The 21171-nt window shown below is 42.7% G+C and overlaps 2 protein-coding genes across 2 annotated transcripts in view; both read left to right on the top strand.

Moving 5' to 3' along the window:
* LOC141131161 (protein kinase C delta type-like) overlaps window positions 1–21171 on the top strand; it is a 93052-nt gene that overhangs the window by 62360 nt on the left and 9521 nt on the right. The window contains exon 2 of the mRNA XM_073618205.1: window positions 14681–14851. Within this exon, the coding sequence (XP_073474306.1) occupies window positions 14708–14851 (144 nt within the window). The 5' untranslated portion in view covers window positions 14681–14707. The remainder of the gene's footprint in view (window positions 1–14680; window positions 14852–21171) is intronic.
* LOC141131162 (protein kinase C delta type-like) lies at window positions 173–6525 on the top strand. Its single transcript, XM_073618206.1, has 5 exons — window positions 173–347; window positions 5678–5814; window positions 5925–6066; window positions 6183–6371; window positions 6517–6525. Exons 1-5 carry the CDS (start codon window positions 291–293, stop codon window positions 6523–6525), a joined length of 534 nt encoding a protein of 177 aa, XP_073474307.1. The 5' UTR covers window positions 173–290.

Here is a 21171-nt window from a genome sequence, read left to right as displayed (position 1 = left end):
GACTGTTGTGAAGGGGTGGGTTTGAGAGTCAGGGGGAGGGGACTGTTGTGAAGGGGCGGGGTTGGAGAGTAGGGGGAGGGGACTGTTGTGAAGGGGCGGGTTGGAGAGTAGGGGGAGGGGACTGTTGTGAAGGGGCGGGGTTGATGTTGTGTTTCTTTCTATTTTCAGAACGTTGTGTCTGTCGGTGTCATTGTGTCTGTCGGTTGTGTGCAGTCCATGTCATCTCTGGAGCAGCGTGCGTTGTGCTGTGACCTCACACCTTTTGGCGTCTCCTCCGGCGTTCAGGAAGGATGACCTCCAACCCGCCAGCCCGGAACCTGGATGACAGCGAGCTGTCAGCTCTGCGGGTGAGAAGAGGGGGTTCTGGGCTCCTGTGGAAGTTGTGTTATTGTACATAGATGGATGGAAGCTCGGCTGGTTGAGCGGGGATCGGTGGAGATTCGATCCATCTATGGGCAGGCTGGTTGTACTGAGGTTGATCCACCTCTGTACAATGAACCTGTCAGATTTGTTTCATGCTTTCTCTGTCGGCAGTTATTGCCACCAGCGGTGATCATTGTGTTCTGCAGGGAAGGCTCTATGGCGGCAGAACACAATATCCCTGTTGGAGGGATTCCCCCGTTAACACTGACTGTGCTGATGGGGGAATCGAGTGACTTTCTTTCCTGGAATCTGTTGTGTAATGTATGTCCTTCCTAAGTGTAGCCATAGCGGATTAGGTGACCGGTTTTATGGGTCCTGGCAGTGCTGAGGACCAAATCATGGCTCAAAGCTGCTGTGACACCAATCTGTCCAATCCACAATAAAAGACTTCTTCTTCCATTACACATGGAGGTGTGGGGACCTCTCTACAAAAACCAATCGATCCCTTCTTCCTATTCCCATCTGTCATTTACAGGACAGGCTGGACACTAAAATTGTGTGCTGAGTAGTGGCCACTCCAGGGGGGTGTACAAACTGCGCATGCACAGTGCAAGCTTTCATTCTTTAGATGAGCTCAATAGCGGCCTCTCCAGGCCAATCCAACTACTGCAGCTGGAGAAGAAGAGCGCACACACTCAGATTGAACAGCCCAGAGTGACCACTAGAGGGCACACAATTGTATATCCATTAGAAGGAAGAACGTCCCTTACATTGGTGTCAGTGAGAGGAAGAATGTATTATAGGGTCATTGTGTTATATGCTCTGTGCCTTTCCCTGTGATGAGAGGACAGGGTCACAGGCACATAGAGGATGTATTCTATGTGATAGCAGTGTTCTATACGGACACATGGAGGATGTATTCTATGTGATGAAAGCAGTGTTGTACACGGACACATGGGGGTGATGAGATCTGGGGGTGTGTTCCTCCCTGGCTCTGCCCACATCCGGTGTAGTTCAGATTCTTATGAAGTAGGGAAGCTTTTCTTGGTAGAAGGGGAGGAGCTAGTGAGTTTTAGCATTCTCGGACCAGCCCCCCATTGCATAACTTCTGGTTACTGGACCTCAGGACGAGGTTGCGATGTGATGATACGGAATTGGTATAGTAGGAGGTAGCTGTACGGGGAAAGTGGATCACCGGCTAGAAAGGCAATGTGTGATCCCTCCATCTCCCATGTCACCGCCTGAACCCTGACCTGTCATATCATTCCTTTTACTGATGTCCTCCCCCATGAACCCAAAACACCTGGCAGTCACCAGCCCCCCGTTTTACTTGCCTGAGCCCCTTCATCTCCTCGGCGGGGACGCGCCGTCCTCTCCATGGTGTCCCGGCTCTTGATTTGATAGATTGATAGCCATTGGCTCCCACTGCTGTCAATCGAATCCAATGCTGGACTCGGGAGCGCACCCGCAAGGTAACTCCCTCGGGAGAGCGCTTCTAGGGGGTTATCTAATGGCGGGAGGAGCCGCCGAGGGACCCCAGAAGAGGATGTTCAGGGCCACTCTGTGCAAAAGGAGCTGCACAGTGGAGGTAAGTATGACATGTTTGTAAAGGATCATTTTTTAAATTTTTTTAAGGGGACTGTTCCATTACAGGATTTAATCGTATATCCTGTTCTTGGGGTGAAGCTAGAAGACCCCTGATATCTCCATTGAGAGGACCTTGTCACTACTGTCACATAAGGGGCTTGTCATTACATACATGTATACATGGTTAGGACACATGTTAATACATAAACACCTATTACACATCCCTACACACACCAGAAGTGGAAGAAGTAGCCATAGAGCCCTTTCCAGCCTTGCAAATGTGGCCTGTGCATCCAAGTGGTAATGACCCCCGGTCATGAAAGGATTAAATAAAAGAGGAAGCAATTCAAATGTAAATATACCAAATTTTTATTGTTTGTTTATGAAAGTATAATTATGGACCTATACACATTTTTTCGTTTTCCAACTATATATACTCTGATTAAACCAAGAGTCCTTTGGTAAAATCAGTTGGCCAGAAGTGAAGATCAAGTGATCCTCTCGCCCATTCGCTGACACACTTTTGACCACGAGATTCCAAGCCTGCCCACCACGGCAAGGTAGACTCTTCTAGGGCAGGACCTACACTAACTACACTAAGCTACCCTACTGGATGCTAGTCATCCTTTTTCTAATGTTGGATGTATGTTTGTAGTAGGCCTCATCCTATAATCTGTGTGTGCGATCTACTCTCTCCTAATTTGATTGTCTGTGTACATCTATCTAAAGCATGGACCAGTCAGTTTATGTACATCTGGACGTCCTCTGTTAGTGTGTAGGTCAGTGCATGCCAGTCATTGTATGTTGACCAGTGTGTGTCAGTAAATAAATGTTAGTCCTGTTTTTACCTGGGCACGTAGCCAAACTCATCTGCAATTCGTGGTTAATCTTGCCTTCGGTCAAAAAATCTAGGTCCTCCCGATTTGAGGATAAAGGACTCGCATGCTCTGTCCATCTGTGCATACATCTTCAGCCTAAAGATCTCCTCCTTCCTTTCAGGTGGAAATGCTTTTGAAATCTCCGGGTTGTTATTTGGTTTAATACCTTCATGTCCCCTCTTGTCTATGCCCCCTTCCCCCATGGTTAATGGAAGATCCATGTTCTGTGGTCTTCTTTAAAATCCTTTTTCCTGATGTAGATGGTTTAAATTCGTACAACCCCAAACCCTGTGAGTCCACCTATCACATTCCTCCTATGGTATCACTATTACCCCTCTACCCCCATCATGGTCCCCTCTTGCCTATGTCACTCCCCCCACCCATGGTCCATGGAAGATCCATGTTCTGTGGTCTTCTTTGGAATCCTTTTTCCTGATCTAGATGGTGTAGATCCGTACAACCCCACACCCTATGTGTCCACCCATCACATTCCTCCTATGGTATCACTGTTTACCTCCCTACCCCCATCATGGTCCCCTCTTGCCTATGTCACTCCCCCCAAACCCCCCCCCCCCACCACCACCCATGGTCCATAGAAGATCCATGTTCTGTGGTGGTCTTTGGAATTCTTTTTTCTGATCTAGATGATGTAGATCCGTACAACCCCACACCCCTGTGTGTCCACCTATCCCATTCCTCCTATATTATCCCCATTACTCCGAAAACCCATTATGTCCTCTTGTCCGCTCTTGTCTATTTCCCCTTGTCCCCCCCCCCCCATGGTCCATGGAAGGTCCCTGTTCTGTGGCCTTCTTCTTTGGAAACCTCTTCTTTGATGTAGATCTGTAGGGCAGCCATTCTTCTGTAATAAATGAGACAATGATATTTAGTAAATGGATGTTACTTTCCTCCTGATCAATGATGAAGACAAATTTCACACTCTTTTTACTTTCATTAGTATAAAATCCCAGCGGTGACCTTGGGACATCATCCTCAGACAGAAAGAATGTCACATTATGGCATTCTCTATAATATCTATTCAACATGGAGAATAAAGCCGGACATACATGGATAGATTTTTCTTCAGCCTGGAGGCCAAATGAAACAAACCGGTTTCTTCCTGCCATGCTATTGAGTGCGGAAGACTGAATCCCCTGCTGTGGATGGTGTATTTTGACAGCCAGCCCAATCAGCGTCTTGGATGGAGCCACTGGACAGGTGAAAATTTTCTGGTTGTTTCCTTTAACAGAAGTCAATTGAATCAACTTTTGTTAAATGGAGCGTGTCTGGCCGGACCGCACACTGAATGACATTCTCCCAATGTATGGCCAGTGTACACCCCCCGCCCCGGTCACTATTGACACCCCATCCAGTACAGAGGGGTCTCCAGGAATCCCTAATAATGGACACCTGTGACTGTCTTCTACTATTCCATCTGATTTCCATCATGCTCATCATCAATGTATCTACTTCTTGTCTCTATGGGGGTATGTTAGGAGGCTGACAGCAGCGATGGCTTATGGGTGCCGGCTTCTCAACAACTGGCTAAATGTGCAAAGAACATTGTATATTTCTATCCTGAAATACAGCAGAAATAGCACATGGCCGATATTAGTGGTTTTAATGGATTGATAACATTTTTGAAAAATACTACGTGCTCTTTTATCGCAATTTTGGATTTCATGTTTAGTGAATTGAGCCTTGTATGTGAAATTGGTCTGAAATGGTGCGTTTTATGTCAGATTTTCATAATTTACTTTCGTACCTCTTGTGTTTTTGGATGTTACCGTCCATGCCTATTCCTGCATGGCTATCCATTCCTCACTGATGAATGAGAACCCATTGAACAAGGCCTGTTCTCTGGCTGAGATGGCCTCGTCTTTGTACATGATGTCCTGCAGATTTATTTTTTTCTTTGCTTGATTCCTGTGGCACTGAAAAAAAGAGAGCGAGAGAACAATGAGATCCATGAACGGGTAGAAGAAATCCCTCTATGACCTCTGGGAACCATTTCCCCCTCTATGGGTCATCCAAGCCCATATGATTGTGAGATGTCAGATACCGGCCACCACTGTGCAGAAGCGAGGATCTGGATCTTCACTATTATAATTGTGCAAACTCATTTCTGAAAGGTTTATATTTGTCCCCCCAGTCTTCATATTGAGAGTTGGGGTGAGAGCTCTCCTGAGGTCTGTCAGTGCACAACCTATCCTATAACAGAGCCCTAAGAGAAATGGGAGTATGTACAGAGCTCTGTTATTTGTTGTTGTCATGCTGAGATATATATATATATATATATATATATATATATATATATATATATATATATATATATATATATATTTATATATATATATATATAATTTTAGAGCTGCACAATTCAGGCCAAAATGAGAATCACAATTTTTTTTTGCTTTAAATAAAGATCGATCATTGCGGTATAGCATCATCTTTCACATTATATAAAAAAATTGGGCTAACTATATATATATATATATATATATATATATATATATATATATATATATATATATATACACATACATACACACACACAATGATGTACAGGACTTGTAGGTTTAGTCTGTGTCCTTTCTCCATGGAACCCCCCCAGTATTTGCTGCAACTGCCTGAAAGTGAGACTGTGCAGCAAACTGGGTAAAGGTGTCCCCGATATCTGATCATGGAGAGGATTGGGGACAGATGGATAGATAGATGGCAATATATAAGCAGATAGAAGTAGATATAGGGAGATGTCATGCAGGGTATTCTGGTAGAGAATTAGAATTTTACATTCATTTGAACCTTCTAATGGATCCATTCACTGACCTGTCTATTTCTTTCCCCAGAAACATTTATTCTTTGTGTTGGAATATATGGGACAAGGAGATCTGGCAGGCCAAATAGAGGAGACTTGGTTAAGCCTCCCCACCATCAGACGCATGTGTGGTTTACAACTCTTACACTCCAGTGGAATAATTCACAGGTAAGTATCTTTACTATAAACTTCAATCGATGAACCTGTAATATTGGGATAAGGGGGGGGGGGGGGGGATTGTCTGAACCACAGAGCTGACACTCTTTTTTTCTCCATAGGGATAGGGACCTGAAGCCTGCAAACATCCGAATACATCTCAACCGTCATGTGAAAATTGCGGACTTCGGAGCGGCAGCGACTGGAATGTTTGGACGCTACCTGGAGGAAGACGATGGAACATTCCTATACTATGCGCCGGAGGTAAGTAAAGGTCCAGTGATCGGCTGGTGCAATGTGCTCATACACAGGACAAATATCAGACAATCTATGTAAAATTATGCTGGAAATTAATCCATCTCTCTCTGATTTTCCTACAGCTGATCAACGAAGAGCCATACAATCAACGGCAAGATTATTTCTCCCTGGGGGTCCTACTATATGAGGCGGCCTTTTGTGCCCATCCATTCTTAAGAGGTGATATTTCACGCCTGCTGGACTCTATAGGGAATGAGACACCATTTTACCCGGACGACGCCGACCCCAACCTGGTGGATTTTCTACAGAGGGTAAGTAGTGACAGTCTCAGCGGGACAAGGACAGTAGACAAATAGGCTCAACCAATGAGTCCGTCTGCTTTATAAATAGAAGATGCCGGTCTTTTTTCTACCATTACGGTCATCTTATATTTTCCTGTTCTCTTTTTCCCCATAGATCCTGTGAAAGAGCCATCGCCGACATTTAACACAACCCTTTTTTCCAAGGAATAAATTGGGTGGAGCTGGCCGCAGGGGTGACAGACCCCCCATTTCTTGTCCTTCGCAAGGTAAGTAGAACTTTAGGTTCACCTGATCTGATTCCATACACATAGCTGGGGCCCATCAGAAAAGAAATGACGTTTGTGTGAGATGTATCATTGTGCTTATAGAGAAGCCGTCTGGCTCGCTCCTGAGACCCGCTGCTACGTTCATTGACACAGACAGCAGGACTCGGCCCTGCCCCCGCTCTTTTGTCACAGGAGTTGATTAACATGAGCAGGAGCCAATGGCTCCCACTGCGATCGATCTCCCTGGGGAGGAGGGACAAAGCCAGTAGAGCCGCAGCTTCCATGCTCAGCGCTGGATCGAGGTGGGGCTCAGGTAAGTATGGGGGGAGTCTGTGACATGGAAGGTTTTTGTTTTACCCTAAAGTGATTGTAAAGCTTTGATTTATTAAAAAAAAAATAGCAAACCTGTCATACTTGCCTCCACTGAGCAGTTCGTTTTGCACAGAGTGGCCCTGAACATCCTCTTCTGGGGGCTCTCGTGGCTCCTCCCTGCATCAGCTAACCCCCTAGGAGAAGCGCTCCCCCTGGGGGTTAGCTTGCGGGGACATTCCCGAGTACATAATTCGGTGTCCATAGCCACCAAATGTATGACTCAGCCCCGGTGCCCGCATCATTGCATTTGATTGACAGCAGTGGGAGCCAATTGCTGCGCTGCTATCAATCTATCCAGTCAAGAGCCGGGACCCTGTGGAGAGAGGGACAGCACGTCACCGCCGAGGGAAATTTGGGGCTCAGGTAAGTAAAACGGGGGGGGGGGGGGGGGTCACTGCATAGGATGCATTAAGGTGAAAAAACACGAGGGTTTACAAACCCTTTAACGCGTAGAATACATTTAGGTGAAACACCTTGAGGCTTTAGGACCACTTTTATATAGCCAATAAAAATACCAAAAGCTGTTTGTATGTTGGCTTCCCTTTAACCACTTGCATACCGAGCCATTTCTGACACTTCTCTCCTACATGTAAAAATCTGCATTTTTTTTATTGTTTGAAAACTACTTAGAGGCCCCAAATATATGTTTTTTTTTTTTTTGTTTTTTGAGGCCCTAGAGAATAAAATGGTGGCTGTTGTATATTTTTAAGTCGCATAATATTTGTACAGCGATATTTCAAAACACAATTTAATGAGTTTTAATGTGCAAAAACAAAATATAACCAATTGTTTGGTAAAATATAAAAGATAATGTTATGCCGACAAGGTCCTCTTTATAGAGGTTATCAGGGATCTATTAGACCCCAGATCTCTCTTCTGGCCTCCAAAGCAGCCGATCAGAGCGATCTGTGCCTGCACCCGGCCAGTAAACACAAAGCCGAAAGTGACAAAATACTTGTTACTTCCTGGTAGACTATAGAGGTCTTTGTGGACCTTCTATGGTCAGCTGGCTGCAATCCTGGGTTGACCAGTGAGACGGGCGTGCCCATGGTGGTGGTGGGGAGACATGACCTTCACCTCCCTGCCTCCCGCCTGATGCCCAGGTATCATCCCAGTATAATCACTGCAGCTGAAGGACGTACAGGGACATCCTTGGGTGGCAAGTGGTGAAATGCAGATATCCTGATGTTCTTCTATAAATTACATTTTCCAACAATAGACTTACCTCTGTCTGGAATGTGGTGTAGGCCTGGGCACAGAATGGGTTGTCCTGCACCATTTCCAGGACTTCTCTTTCATTCAGGGTGGAGGTGGGGTTTCCTACCATCGACTCCTTCTTTACCATCTTCACTGCTACCCGTGTAAGAGTATCACGGTGGGTCGCCAGGTACACCTATAGGAGAGAAACAATTAGTACATCATCTTTTCTATGTGGTGTAGCAGTAACATCATTATTAGACATTCTCATGTTCTGTGATTATCTCTTTGCCCTCTTTGTGTAAAGCAAACTATTTTTATATTGCAACTTAACCTAAGTCTTACCGTAGGGTCACACCTATGTGGCTGTGTGGGTCGCACTTTGCATGGGGCACGAGAGCCCATTCATTTGTCCCCCCTCCTGCTACCCTCCGTGACTTTAACATTCTGTCCCGTCCCACCAGCTGATCATAGAGGTGAACAAAGACCGGAATGGCTGTGATTGCCTCTCTGATAAAGGAACCTGGAAGCGATGAGCTTACATCACTTCTGGTTTCCCCGGAAGTAAACGGCGATGTTTTTAAAAAAAATTATGTAATCCAATGCTTTGAAGGGCAGAAGAAGGATCCTATAAACCCCAGATCTCTACATAAAGAGTACCTGTCACATGTCTATTGCTGTCACTTTATTGAATTTTAATGCAAAAACAACACTATAATAGCCAGTTTTTTGGTAAAACATAAAATGATATAATACCGAGTTACTTTATACCTAACAAGTCATGCTTTAAAATTGCGCACGCTCGTGAAATGTTGCCAAACCAAGGTACTTAAAAATATCCATAGATAGAATATCCATAGACGCTTTAAACATTATTACAGGTTAGCAGTTTAGAGTCACAGGAGGTCTGGCGCTGGAATTATTGCTCTCGCTATGTTTGTGGAGATACCTCACGTGGGGTGTGAACACCGTTTACATATACGGGCGCAACCTACGTATGTGTTCACTTTTGCGTGTGAGCACAAGGGGACGGAGGGGCGCTTTAATTTTTTTACACTGTAAACATCCCTTGGGTTAGAAATAAGGGATGACAGGTCCTCTTTATGGAAAGGTCTGGGATCTATAAGATCCCAAATCTCTCTTCTACCCTGGAAAGCCTCAGATCAAAAAAAACATAGATCTCTGATTTCCAGTCATATGATATCCTATGGGCGGGAAGCGGTTCAAAATCTCCACAGGCAACGCTTTAAACATGTTTTATAGGTTACCAGTTTAGAGTTACAGAGGAGATCCAGTGTTAGAATTGTCGCTCTCACTATAACGTTCGTGGTGATACCTCATGTGTACTATGAACACTGTTTACATGTGTGTGACCTACGGATGGGGGCGCTTTCATTTGTTTTTAATTTAAAAAAAAAAAAAAATGATTTTGACACTGTCCCTTTAAATTTTTATTACTTTTTTTATTGTTATCACAGGAAATGTAAACCTCATTTGTGATGGCAATAAAGCATGACAGGTCCTAATTTACCACAAAAAACTGGGATAAACATATTGACCCGAGTATAAGACGAGGGTGAGAAATGCAGCAGATACTGTAAGTGGAAAAAGAGGGTCAACAATGCCCATCTGCAGCTGTATACCTCCCTGTGTCCTGTGTATGTGTGCATCCTACCTGTGTCCTGTGCATCCTACCTGTGTCCTGTGCATGTGTCCTGTGTATGTGTGCATCCTACCTGTGTCCTGTGCATGCCTCTGTGTGGCAATCTCCATCCTCCGTGTGCTGTTCTGCACCAATCAGCGTGTCATAATGCAATTCGGCCATTTTACTGTTCAAAAGCCGTGCCTCCTCCTCGTCCATGATAGGCAGAAAAGTCAATTTCCCAGCAGTCAGTGTACAGCCTATCACAGATAAGGAGGAGGCGCGGCTTTTGAACAGTGAATGGCCGCCGAATGGTAATATCACACGCTGGCCACCGTCTGCCTGCATGACACGCTGATCATATAGGCAGACGGCGGTGACTCGAGTATAAGTCGAGGGGGGCACTCAGCCCAAAAAAAGGCTGAAAATCTGGACTTATCCTCGAGTATATACGGTATGTGTGGAGATTATATGTGTGTATATATATATATATGTGTATATATATATATATATATATATATATATATATATATATATATATATATATATATTTTAGAGCTGCACAATTCAGGCCAAAATGAGAATCACAATTTTATTTGCTTTAAATAAAGATCACGATTATCGCGGCATAGCATCATCTTTCACATTATATAAAAAAATTGGGCTAACTTTACGGTTTCGTTTTTTTTCTTTTAATTCATTAAAGTGTATTTTTTGCCAAAAAAAATTGTTTTTGAAAGACCCGCTGCGCAAATGCAGTGCGACATAAAATATTGCATCAATCGCCATTTTATTTTGTAGGGTCTCTGCTAAAAAAATAAAATATATATATATATATATATATAATGTGTATGTGTGTGTTTATATAAAATATAATGTTTGGGGGGTTCTATTTCTAGGAAAAAAATGATTTTAACTTGAAACCAACAAGTGTTCTAAAAAGGTTCAGTATTTAAGAGGTTAAACTTCTTTATTTTACACACAGAATTTATTCCTTTTGATCTACAGAACTAAAACTACAAAGTTTATATTTAACTCAAAGGCTCAATGTCTGAGGAATGTTCGGACACTTGGCTGACTGCCAATTTTTTATTTATTTATTAACAGCTGTGACTTGTGCAGAGAATTGCATAGAAAAAATCGGGGGGAATGCTTTAAGATTATAAGGGGGGGGGGGGGGATTGTGATCTTGATTCTTATTGATTAATTGTACAGCTCTAATACATAGAGAGAGAGATGGATTGTGGTCTTGAAGTGAAGCTTTCTGCCCCTAAGAAGCTCTTGCTCCTTTTTTTAGACCAGCTTCACAGCGATTGCCGTGCGATAATATGATGGCAAAACTGCACATTGATAATAAAGACACTTGACTCTGCGTTTTGTAACTGTAGTGTGTTATGAGATATCAGGCAGAAAACGCTCCGGGTGTGAATGGAGCCTTCTGGTGATTTAATGGTTAATATTCTAAACTACCTTCCCATAAGCTCCTACTCCAAGCTCTTCATGGAAGTCAAAGTCTTCCAGTCTAATTCTCATTGCTCTAGTAATTCTTCTCGTTGTCATCTTTTTTGCTTTTATCTTCTTTATAGAAATAAAAGTCTTTTTTTTCCTTGTAATCTGTATAATAATCTACTCGCTCAAATACTCTGTACAGTAATCAGGGAGACTCACTCAGACACGTCTGCTCTCTTCGCTCTCTGATCATCAACTGACAAACATCTGTTGTGTGCTTGATTATAACAGCTGTGGCTATGATGTCATAGAGGCTGCTTAGGCTCCGTCATCATAGCGACGGCTCAGGCTACACTCCCTGTCTCTAAGTTGTAAACAAGTATGAGCTGTGGCTCTGCCATCATAGTGACTGCTTAGGCTCCGCTCCCTTTGCATAAACCCCACCCCCTGTCTCTAAGTTGTAAGCAAGTATGTGGTCTCCATTGATAAACAAGACAGTCTAACCATGGGGGGGGGAATTCAGTTATAAATCAGTGATGTGTCTGTCTATGGTTTTGTATGAAGTAGGGGGAGGGGCATACACTGGATTTCTCTTGTAGACTGACAGTTGGTGGGGGAGGGAGGGGGGTTTACAAACTGATCTCCTGTTACATTTTATTGTAATGATCTGAGGGGAAGATCGAAATGAGGGGAAGCTCCGCTGATTTCTATCATCCAATCATGTGCAAGCAAAAATGCTGTTTTTAATTTTCCTTGTAGATCCGATGTCCCCCTCGGATCTACAGCGACTGCACTTCAAAGTGCACTTGTAGTGCAGAGTGGATTTGCCTTTAGTTAATAAACCCCTATGTTTGTATATAGAAATGAAATTCATTGCTATATGCAAGCTTTTTCAGAATGAAATCAATTCATTCAGGTTTTTTTGTGATTTGCTGTGATTGGCCCAGTTTGTACCATGTGATCACTGTGACCAATCACAACTAGCAACACAATTGTACACAATGGATGGCTTGAAAGGAAGCCATCCATTGTTTAACACTGTCATGTGACCTTCTATGATTGGTTACAGCAGTCACATGGTATCGACAGCGGGTAGGTAGAGTGATCAGTCAGGTGGCAGATCACGCCGTTGTGCGGCCCCTGCGACTTCCAATGGGGGTCAGTGTGTGTGTGGGGGTGACCCCTTCCAATGGGGGTCAGTGTGTGTGTGGGGGTGACCCCTTCCAATGGTGGGGTCAGTGTGTGGAGGTGACCCATTCCAATGGTGGGGGTCAGTGTGTGGAGGTGACCCATTCCAATGGTGGGGGTCAGTGTGTGGGGGTGACCCATTCCAATGGTGGGGGTCAGTGTGTGGGGGTGACCCCTACCAATGGGGGGGTCAGTGTGTGGGGGTGACCCCTACCAATGGGGGGGTCAGTGTGTGGGGGTGACCCCTACCAATGGGGGGGTCAGTGTGTGGGGGTGACCCCTTCCAATGGTGGGGGTCAGTGTGTGGGGGTGACCCGTGGGGGGGTCAGTGTGTGGGGGTGACCCCTTCCAATGGGGGGGGTCAGTGTGTGGGGGTGACCCGTGGGGGGGTCAGTGTGTGGGGGTGACCCCTTCCAATGGGGGGGGTCAGTGTGTGGGGGTGACCTCTTCCAATGGGGGGGGTCAGTGTGTGGGGGTGACCCCTTCCAATGGGGGGGGTCAGTGTGTGGGGGTGACCCCTTCCAATGGGGGGGGTCAGTGTGTGGGGGTGACCCCTTCCAGTGGTGGGGGTCAGTGTGTGGGGGTGACCCGTGGGGGGGTCAGTGTGTGGGGGTGACCCCTTCCAATGGGGGGTCAGTGTGTGGGGAACTACAAGTCCCGGTATTTCTCTGCCTGTGGGAGTCATACTTGTAACTGTCAGCTTTTGCAATGCCTCATGGGACTTGTAGTTCCGCAACAGCTGGAGGGCCACCAGTTTGAGACTTCTGCCTTAGTGTGTTTCTATTTGTGTGGGGGATGGGCTGCCTGGGACAACACACAGATCCGTCATCCTTCATAGCAGAAAGATCAGATCTCTGTGTCCTCCCCTGACAGAACAGAGATTTGTCTTCTTTACACAGGCAGATCCCCGTTCTGTCTCTGCGGGGGGGAGCGACCGGCAGACATCGAGTCGGCTCGACCTGCTGATTGACTTCCCCCTGCTGGCCAATCGGCACGTACGCATGCCCACAGAACCTCGTGGATGAACAGACGTACACCTATGGCGATTCAAGCAGCCAAACCAACCTGACACAATATAACTGCGGTGGCTGGTTGGGAAGACGTTAAGCCGCATTACAGCCAGTCGGGGGAAATGACAAGCTGGACCAAGGACACCGGGCACTGCGGAGTGGGGAGATCCTCCGGGCAGCTGTGATGTGGTTTCCCCTATTCACCCCCCACCGGTGTGGTATGTAAAGTGTAGGCAGACACAGAGCCAACCCCGCTGTCAGTATGGGGTCAGTACTGGTTCACTCCATATGAGAAAGTGGAACATTCCTGAAACTCTTTGTGTGCCAGTCCATTCTCCTTGAAGTAAGGATCCATTCCAGTTATCTGCCGACTCTTCAATTGTCATGGAGTAATGAAGATGTGCAGCCATTATCAGTTTGTTATAAGGACTGGTTACTGACTGATCATCATACCAATGATTCCATCTTCCTCTAATCAGGGAAGGTTCTTTTGGTAATCTGATAAGGGACTATGAGAGCTGTATATACAGGACTTGGGGAATGATTCCAACATTTCCCTGATTTGGCTGGACACAAATCATTTGACACAATCTTATACTCTGTGTTTAATTATTCATCCCCCTATGGAGACAAATCTGGGATTGCTAAGAGAGGCTAATTAGCTGCAGTTTATGAATTGATCTAATCGATAATACATTGTATTTCTTCCTATTATGTATCGATGGGCTGAGAGCCGTGACGTCATGGAAGTGTCAATGGTAGTAGAGGTGTCAGTGGTGCTAGTTGCTTACAACCAGCCCTGTACAGGGCAAGAATTGCTTGGCACTTACTGACCCCCCTACCCAGACCTCTAAGAATTGGATACTAGGAGGTTCATGGTGATTGATGTGATATGCTTGCATGTGTAAGTGGCGTCCTGGTGTGCTGAGTATCAGTGACAACCTTGTCATTTTAACCTTTTTTTTTAATTGGTGTTTGGAGGGGCGGGCCATTTAGCATGCTATTTTTTTATATATATTTTGTATACAAATAAAGTTTTTACTATGCAATTCAATACCGTTGTAGGTTCTCCAGCTGACTGACAGTACATGCCGCTCACTGACTTCAACTCCCAGGTCTTCCCAAAGTTGTGAAGAATTCTAATGGATGCCTTGATATAAAACAAATTCGTAAACATTGCTCTGATCTTTGCAGGTCACATGACATGTCTGAGTGTCTGTAATGACTCCGTGTATTTCTGCTGCCAGTTTGAAGCTGAATGACTCCACCAGACACTGCCGACCTCCGTCACAGACCAGAAGATCTGAGGAGACATCGTCTGCAATACGAGGTGATCTACTCAGAATCTGCCGCCATCTATTCCAGGTAGGTGATTGTACTGTACTCTACACCAGGGATTTCTCACCCGCCTGCTGAGTGGCACTACATACCATATACTTCTCACTGCCTGCACCTACCGCACCGCTTACTGCCTGCACACCGACACTACCATACTGACTGACCAGGCTTTTTCTGGCTCTTTTTCTGTTACAATGTTAAATCTCTATTTTTTTGCTAGAAAATTGATTATAACCCCCCCCCCCCACCCAACATTTATATATTCTTGTTAGTAGAGACCCTAGATAATAAAATTGCAATATATTATTATGTCATGCTGTGTTCACGCAGCGGATTTTCAAACACAATTTTTTTTGGGGGGGGGGGGGGGGGGACACTTTATTAAATTGTAATGTAAAAAAAAAGTGCAATATATTATCCTGTTTTTTGGTAAAAATAAAAGATGATGTCACACCGAGTAAATGGATCCCTAACATGTCATGCTTAAAAATTGGAATGTCAACAATGTCAATGTTTTTTTTCATAGGCGACACTTTAAAATCCTTAAGGCTACCTCCACATTGAAAGCACTCGAGCTCTCACACTGGGGTGGCAGGGGAGGCGTTTTTCATGAGTTATTTTTAGCGCCTGAAAAACGCCTCCCCTGCCACCCCAGTGTGAGAGCTCGAGTGCTTTCATACTGGGGCGGTACGTTTGCAAGACGGGAGAAAAAGTCCTGCAAGCAGCATCTTTGGGGCGTTGGGGGAGAGGTGAATACACCGCTCCTAAAACACCCCAGCCATTGAAATCAATGGCCAGCGCTGCCAAAAGTGCCGCTTTGCGAGCACTTTTAACCCTTTTTCGGCTGCTAGCGGGGGTTAAAAGTGCCTGCTAGCGTCCAAAAAGCACCGCTAAAACAACGGTAAAGTGCCGCTAAAAATAGCAGCGCTTTACCGCCGATGCCCCCCGCCCCAGTATGAAAGTGCCCTTACAGGTTACCGCTTTATATTTACAGAAGAGTTCTGGAGCTAGAATTACTGCCCACGGTCTGACGTTCATGGAGATACCTCACGTGTGAGCTGATCGGTCCCATGCAAATATCTATTACGGGGGACTTTATATTTGTTTTTTGTTTTAATTATTACTATTTTTTTATTTCTTTTTTTTTTTTTCACTTTTATTCCTGTCGCTAGGAATATAAACGTTGTGACAGCAATAGTCATGTGACAGGTACTCTTTATGGAGAGATCTGAGGTCTATAAGACCCCCAAGTTCCTCATCTGCCCCTTTAAGTGTAAGTTCACTTTTACAGAAAATTTATGAGGTGAATTTACCCCCCCTCCAGTCCCGCTGTGAGACATCGGGGTCGCTGCTTTACTGGTCCAGGGATTGTAAATCCCTGCGGATTTCTCTCCTTCTCCAGCACTGACAGGACGGGCTAGTCGGGTTGTGGACGGCACCGACCAATTAGAACGCCTCCTATACATTCCTTTTATGAGGTTCGTTTAGGAGATTAAGTCACAGGGATTTCAAATCCCCGGCGATTGAATGTGTCACAGTGGGTGATCGCGGGACTTCTGTACAGAGGGATGGGGAGGGTTCCAGTGTAAGTTCACCTTACTGATTTTCTGTAAAGGTGAACTTATACTTTAACTACTTAAGGACTGGAAGATTTTACCCCCTTCATGACCAGGCCATTTTTGCGATACGGCACTGCGTTACTTTAACTAGTTGCCGACCAGCCACCATCGTTATACGGCGACAGGTCAACTGTGTGAATCACCATAGCTGTACAGAGGCCGCTGATCACGTGATTATATAAAATAATAGTGATTTTATTATTATTAGACTCACGCTGATAGCATGAGTATAAAAGTAGGTATCGAAGCAGCTTTTTTGCATGGTGACTATGTCCCCAAGAGGTAAAAAAATATTTCCTCATAATCTGTGCCCACCACTAACCACACTGACACAAATCAGTGCACACCAGTTGAAAACTGCCACCCATGAATGCCACTAATAAATGCTAAAAAAAAAGATTACAAACAGTAACTCCTCATTGCCACCTATCAGAGCTGCCTATCAGGGTCAAGAACTAGTGCTGATCATTGCCCCTCAGTCAATGCCCAGCAGTGACCTTCAGTGCTAACCATCGCTGACACCTCAAATTGCCCACCAGTTGCACGTAACAGTGCACCCCATTCGTGACTATCAGTGCTCACCAATGCGGTCTTATCAGTTCTTGTCAGTGCAGGCCATCGGTGCCCATCAGTCCCGCCTTATTGTTGATAATCAATGCATTCATTTTGTATACGTCATAGAAGCCTCTTCACATAACATAAATGATGCTCAAAACGTGCTTGTTTGCTAAATTTTAAAATTAAAAAAATGTAATTAATTAAAAAAATTATTCTAATATACTTTTTTTTTTTTTTTTTTTTTTTTTTTTTTTTTGATTGTGTACTCATAGCGAAGATTACTTACAAAGAAAATCTGGGCTAGGTATCAAACACGAGAAAATGATCTGGCTTTCCCAAATAATCCCACCATATCCTCGACTAGCGATGGATCTTCAACAGAAGACACTGAAATAACCGAAACTGACAGAATAGGAAATATTTATTGGTGTTCCTGTGAAAGGTGCATAAAAATGCCCACACAAGTTGAGTCCATCTGTTGCCGTGAAGTTGACGCGGTTGATGCTTGTATACCAGAGGGACATCAATGCATTACACAGGCAGATACATTTCTTTCTCAAATTGTGCACCATGAACATGTGAGGATAGCGAATATCGCGATTCATCTGGATAATATCCCGATTGTAGATGCCAATAACAACAGGTCATTAGTTATCTTTCATGTATTTTTTCTCTTTTGAAATATAGATTTAGAGTAAATCCATAAACTGATAAATTTTATATTTTGGAATTTAATGACTTTGTATTAAAAAACTTTATTCTTTTATTTTTAGCTAATAATTTTACATGTATTTTTTTATTTATTCCGGGAGATTACGTAAAACGGCATATCGAATCGCTTGGATTTATGGGATTTTAGGAAAGGGAAACAGAAGGGTTATACCTTCTTGTGCTGTTAATGCAGTGCGACGTGTTTTTCCTGATCCAAATGGATCATATGTTGGATTTCTTTATTCCAATGATTATGATGCTTCTGAAATGGCTTTCTATTAAATAAAAAAAATTATTTATCTTATTAATTGTAAAAAAAATTTTTTGTTTTATTAATTAAAATGTTGTTCAAAAAATTTGTGTGCTTTATTTAATGCTAATGTTTATTAATTTTATTGATGTTTTAGTTCTAATTTTAAAATTAAAAAAAACATATTAAATTTATTAATAACATTTTTAGATTTATTTTAAATAAATACATTGATATAGTTTTTGTTTTTTTTAATCATTATATACAAAGTTCAGTGTGCAAACACTATAAACCAATTTATTTTTTACCCATCAATAACAAAAAACCATAAACTTTAATAATAAAATAATAAAAATGTATATACAGTTGAAAAATATATTTGATATCTTAAACAATGGGAAAACATGTTCTGTGCTTTGCAATTGCAGCACTGGTTTCAGGCCTTTCTTCTGTAGCAATGTTTTTTGGAAACAGTACATTTTTAGATTTCCATGTAGTAATTAAGGTTCCTTCTATGATAGCCATCATGTTTGCTAAAATAGTTTTGGCATGTTCATCAGACATTTTTTCATACACATTTCTGACTATCCATTTTTTCCGTCCTCTAGGGAATTCCAAATTTTTAAGTTCCTCTTGAAACATCTCACCACTGTCATCAATTTTTTTTTTTACTGTTGCAATTTTTCTTCCTACCCTGTTTCCCCAAAAATAAGACCTAGCGTGATTGTCGGTGATGGCTGCAATATAAGCCCTACCCCCCAAATAAGCCCTACCCTGTTTCCCCGAAAATAATCCCTACCCTGAAAATAAGACCTACAAGGACTTTAACTAGGGCTTATTTGGTGGGTAGGGCTTATATTGCAGCCATCACCGACAATCACGCTAGGTCTTATTTTCAGGGAAACCGGGTACATTGTTGTTGTGTTGCAATGCAGCCAATCGGGTTCTAGCCTCCATGGAATCGTATTTATAGTGAATCCTCTTAGGTCTATATTTGAGCATCATGCTGTGGTATGTTTCAATACTACCAGTTTGGCAGAAATATGTCAGATTCTTTAAATCTTTATCTATTTGTGGGTCCATTATAATTGCAGATAATGAATCAAATGCAGGTGTGGGGTTTTTTTTTTAGCCATTGAATCTTTGGAAAATGAATACCAAGATCATGTAGACAATGATGTTGCATTTCTCCAACTGTCCACGTATGTTCATTTACTATATGATGTAGCAGAAATTCCCATCAATTTTTGAAAACATCCTCTTTTCCATCACACTTTCTGCTACACCAATAGAAATGGGTCAATATGGCTCCAATCCACGGTTTAATTGGACGAAAATCTTTTTTTTTTTTTTTTTTTTTTTGAGATTTGCATCAATTTCCTTTTTAAATATTTAACGTAATGCCAAATATCAAATTGATGATGAATTTTTTCATATTTAGCTGTAGTCAATAGTTTCCGAATTCCCGTGTACCTACAAATTGAACATCAAATCCATTTTCCAGTATTCTGTCTAGAGTTTTGGTAAAGGCCAATTTTTTCCATGGCAACCAAGGATGTTGTTTGGGACACCTGCACCAATTCAAAATCCACACTTTTTTTTTTTTTTTTTAGAATATATATCCATAAACGTATATGTAGTATATTTAGCACAAAACCTGGGGCTGTCACATTGTCCATCCCCGATGTCAATTCCTCTTACCTCTTTACAATTTTCATTCCAGCTGTAATCAATGGAAGGATAAACTGATGATTTTTTAGATGTTTTTTGGCTCTGTTATTAGATGATTTTCCAAACGTCAAAGTTCCACGTAGATTAAACATTTCTTTTACCTTTTGAAAGCTTCCACCTGACAAACAAATTGCGCCCGCAAGTAACATATTGCCTGCAGTGTAATTTTTTTATCTTTGGCTGGCTTTCCCAAAGTTTCATGCGATGCATTACAGGTCGAAAACACTGACAGCATTGTACCCATTTTCTTCAAGTGTTTTAATTTTTGAAAAGCATGTGTGGTCGGGACTTCGCATTTGAATAAGCAATGTATCGAGACTACTTTCAAATACAATACATTTTTTTTCGTTAACCATGTTAAGAGGATCATTAATTGTTTCTATAGTTTGTGTATCAATTACACTTATTTAAGGTGTAGTCACTTTTTTGAGGGGTGTCAAAATCTGATAAGTGAAAACTCGTGTCTTCTTCATATGCCAGTTTTCTTTTGTTGACATTGATTGGACTCTCGATATCTATAGCAACAATTGCCTTTTCTTTATTTCCAGGTTGTGATGGAAAATCATATACTGTAGGTGATAGTAGGAGCAATGGATCCAAATCTCCTGTATCATTAGTTTCAATAATTTCTGAAGATCTGAGACTTTTATATTTGGAATGAAAGTCTGGTGTTGAGGCATCAAGTGGTCGCATTAACTCTTGATCAAAATATAAATGATCTAAATTAACTAACCTTTCATCCGCTATTTTACTGTATGTTTCATCAGACTCAAAAGATGGAAAATCAAACATGCCTGTTTGCGTACCCACATCATCCTTTGTCACTATTTTCGATTCTTTTTATGACCGTCACAGTTGCATGTTTTTTGGGAAAATGAAGCTGATGTTGAACTGGCCGACATCATTAACTCTTTACGAGCTATTTTTGACAGTCTTTTTTTTCCCATTTTTCTTCATAACTTTTGGATGTTGTTGGTTGGTATGGCAGTAAAAATTGTAGGTATTGATCCTGTTTTTAATTTTCTTCTTGTTCCCTCGATATTAAAACAATCAGATGAGAAATGTTGGGAACATATGCGAAAAGAATCTCCTTTTTTGTCTGCCAATATCAGCGCAGAAAATTTCTCAATCAAAGAATGTTCCATGCCTGTGTTCTCCAACCAAATTTTGATTTCATCGCAATCCTTTGGGAAACGATATAATGTTATATTTGCTGGACTAGATATTTTACCACTGACATGGCTGCAATTCGGTACAAAGCAGCTTGGCATTTCTAGGAATAAAAAAGTAGAAAAAACATATTTTTATTTAAAATATATAAAAGGTGTTTTCAATTATATCAAAAAATAATTAAAAAAAAAAAATTATATACCGTATTTATCGGCGTATAACACGCACTTTTTTCCCCTTAAAATCAGGGGAAAATCGCGGGTGCGTGTTATACGCCGATCCCCCCCCCCCCGATTTAGCGGAGCGAT

The sequence above is a fragment of the Aquarana catesbeiana genome, linkage group LG03 (genome assembly GCF_042186555.1).
Source record: "Aquarana catesbeiana isolate 2022-GZ linkage group LG03, ASM4218655v1, whole genome shotgun sequence".
Taxonomy (NCBI): Eukaryota; Metazoa; Chordata; class Amphibia; order Anura; family Ranidae; genus Aquarana; species Aquarana catesbeiana.
Note: the sequence above shows the minus strand (reverse complement) of the source record. Positions and strands in the feature narration are given on the sequence as shown.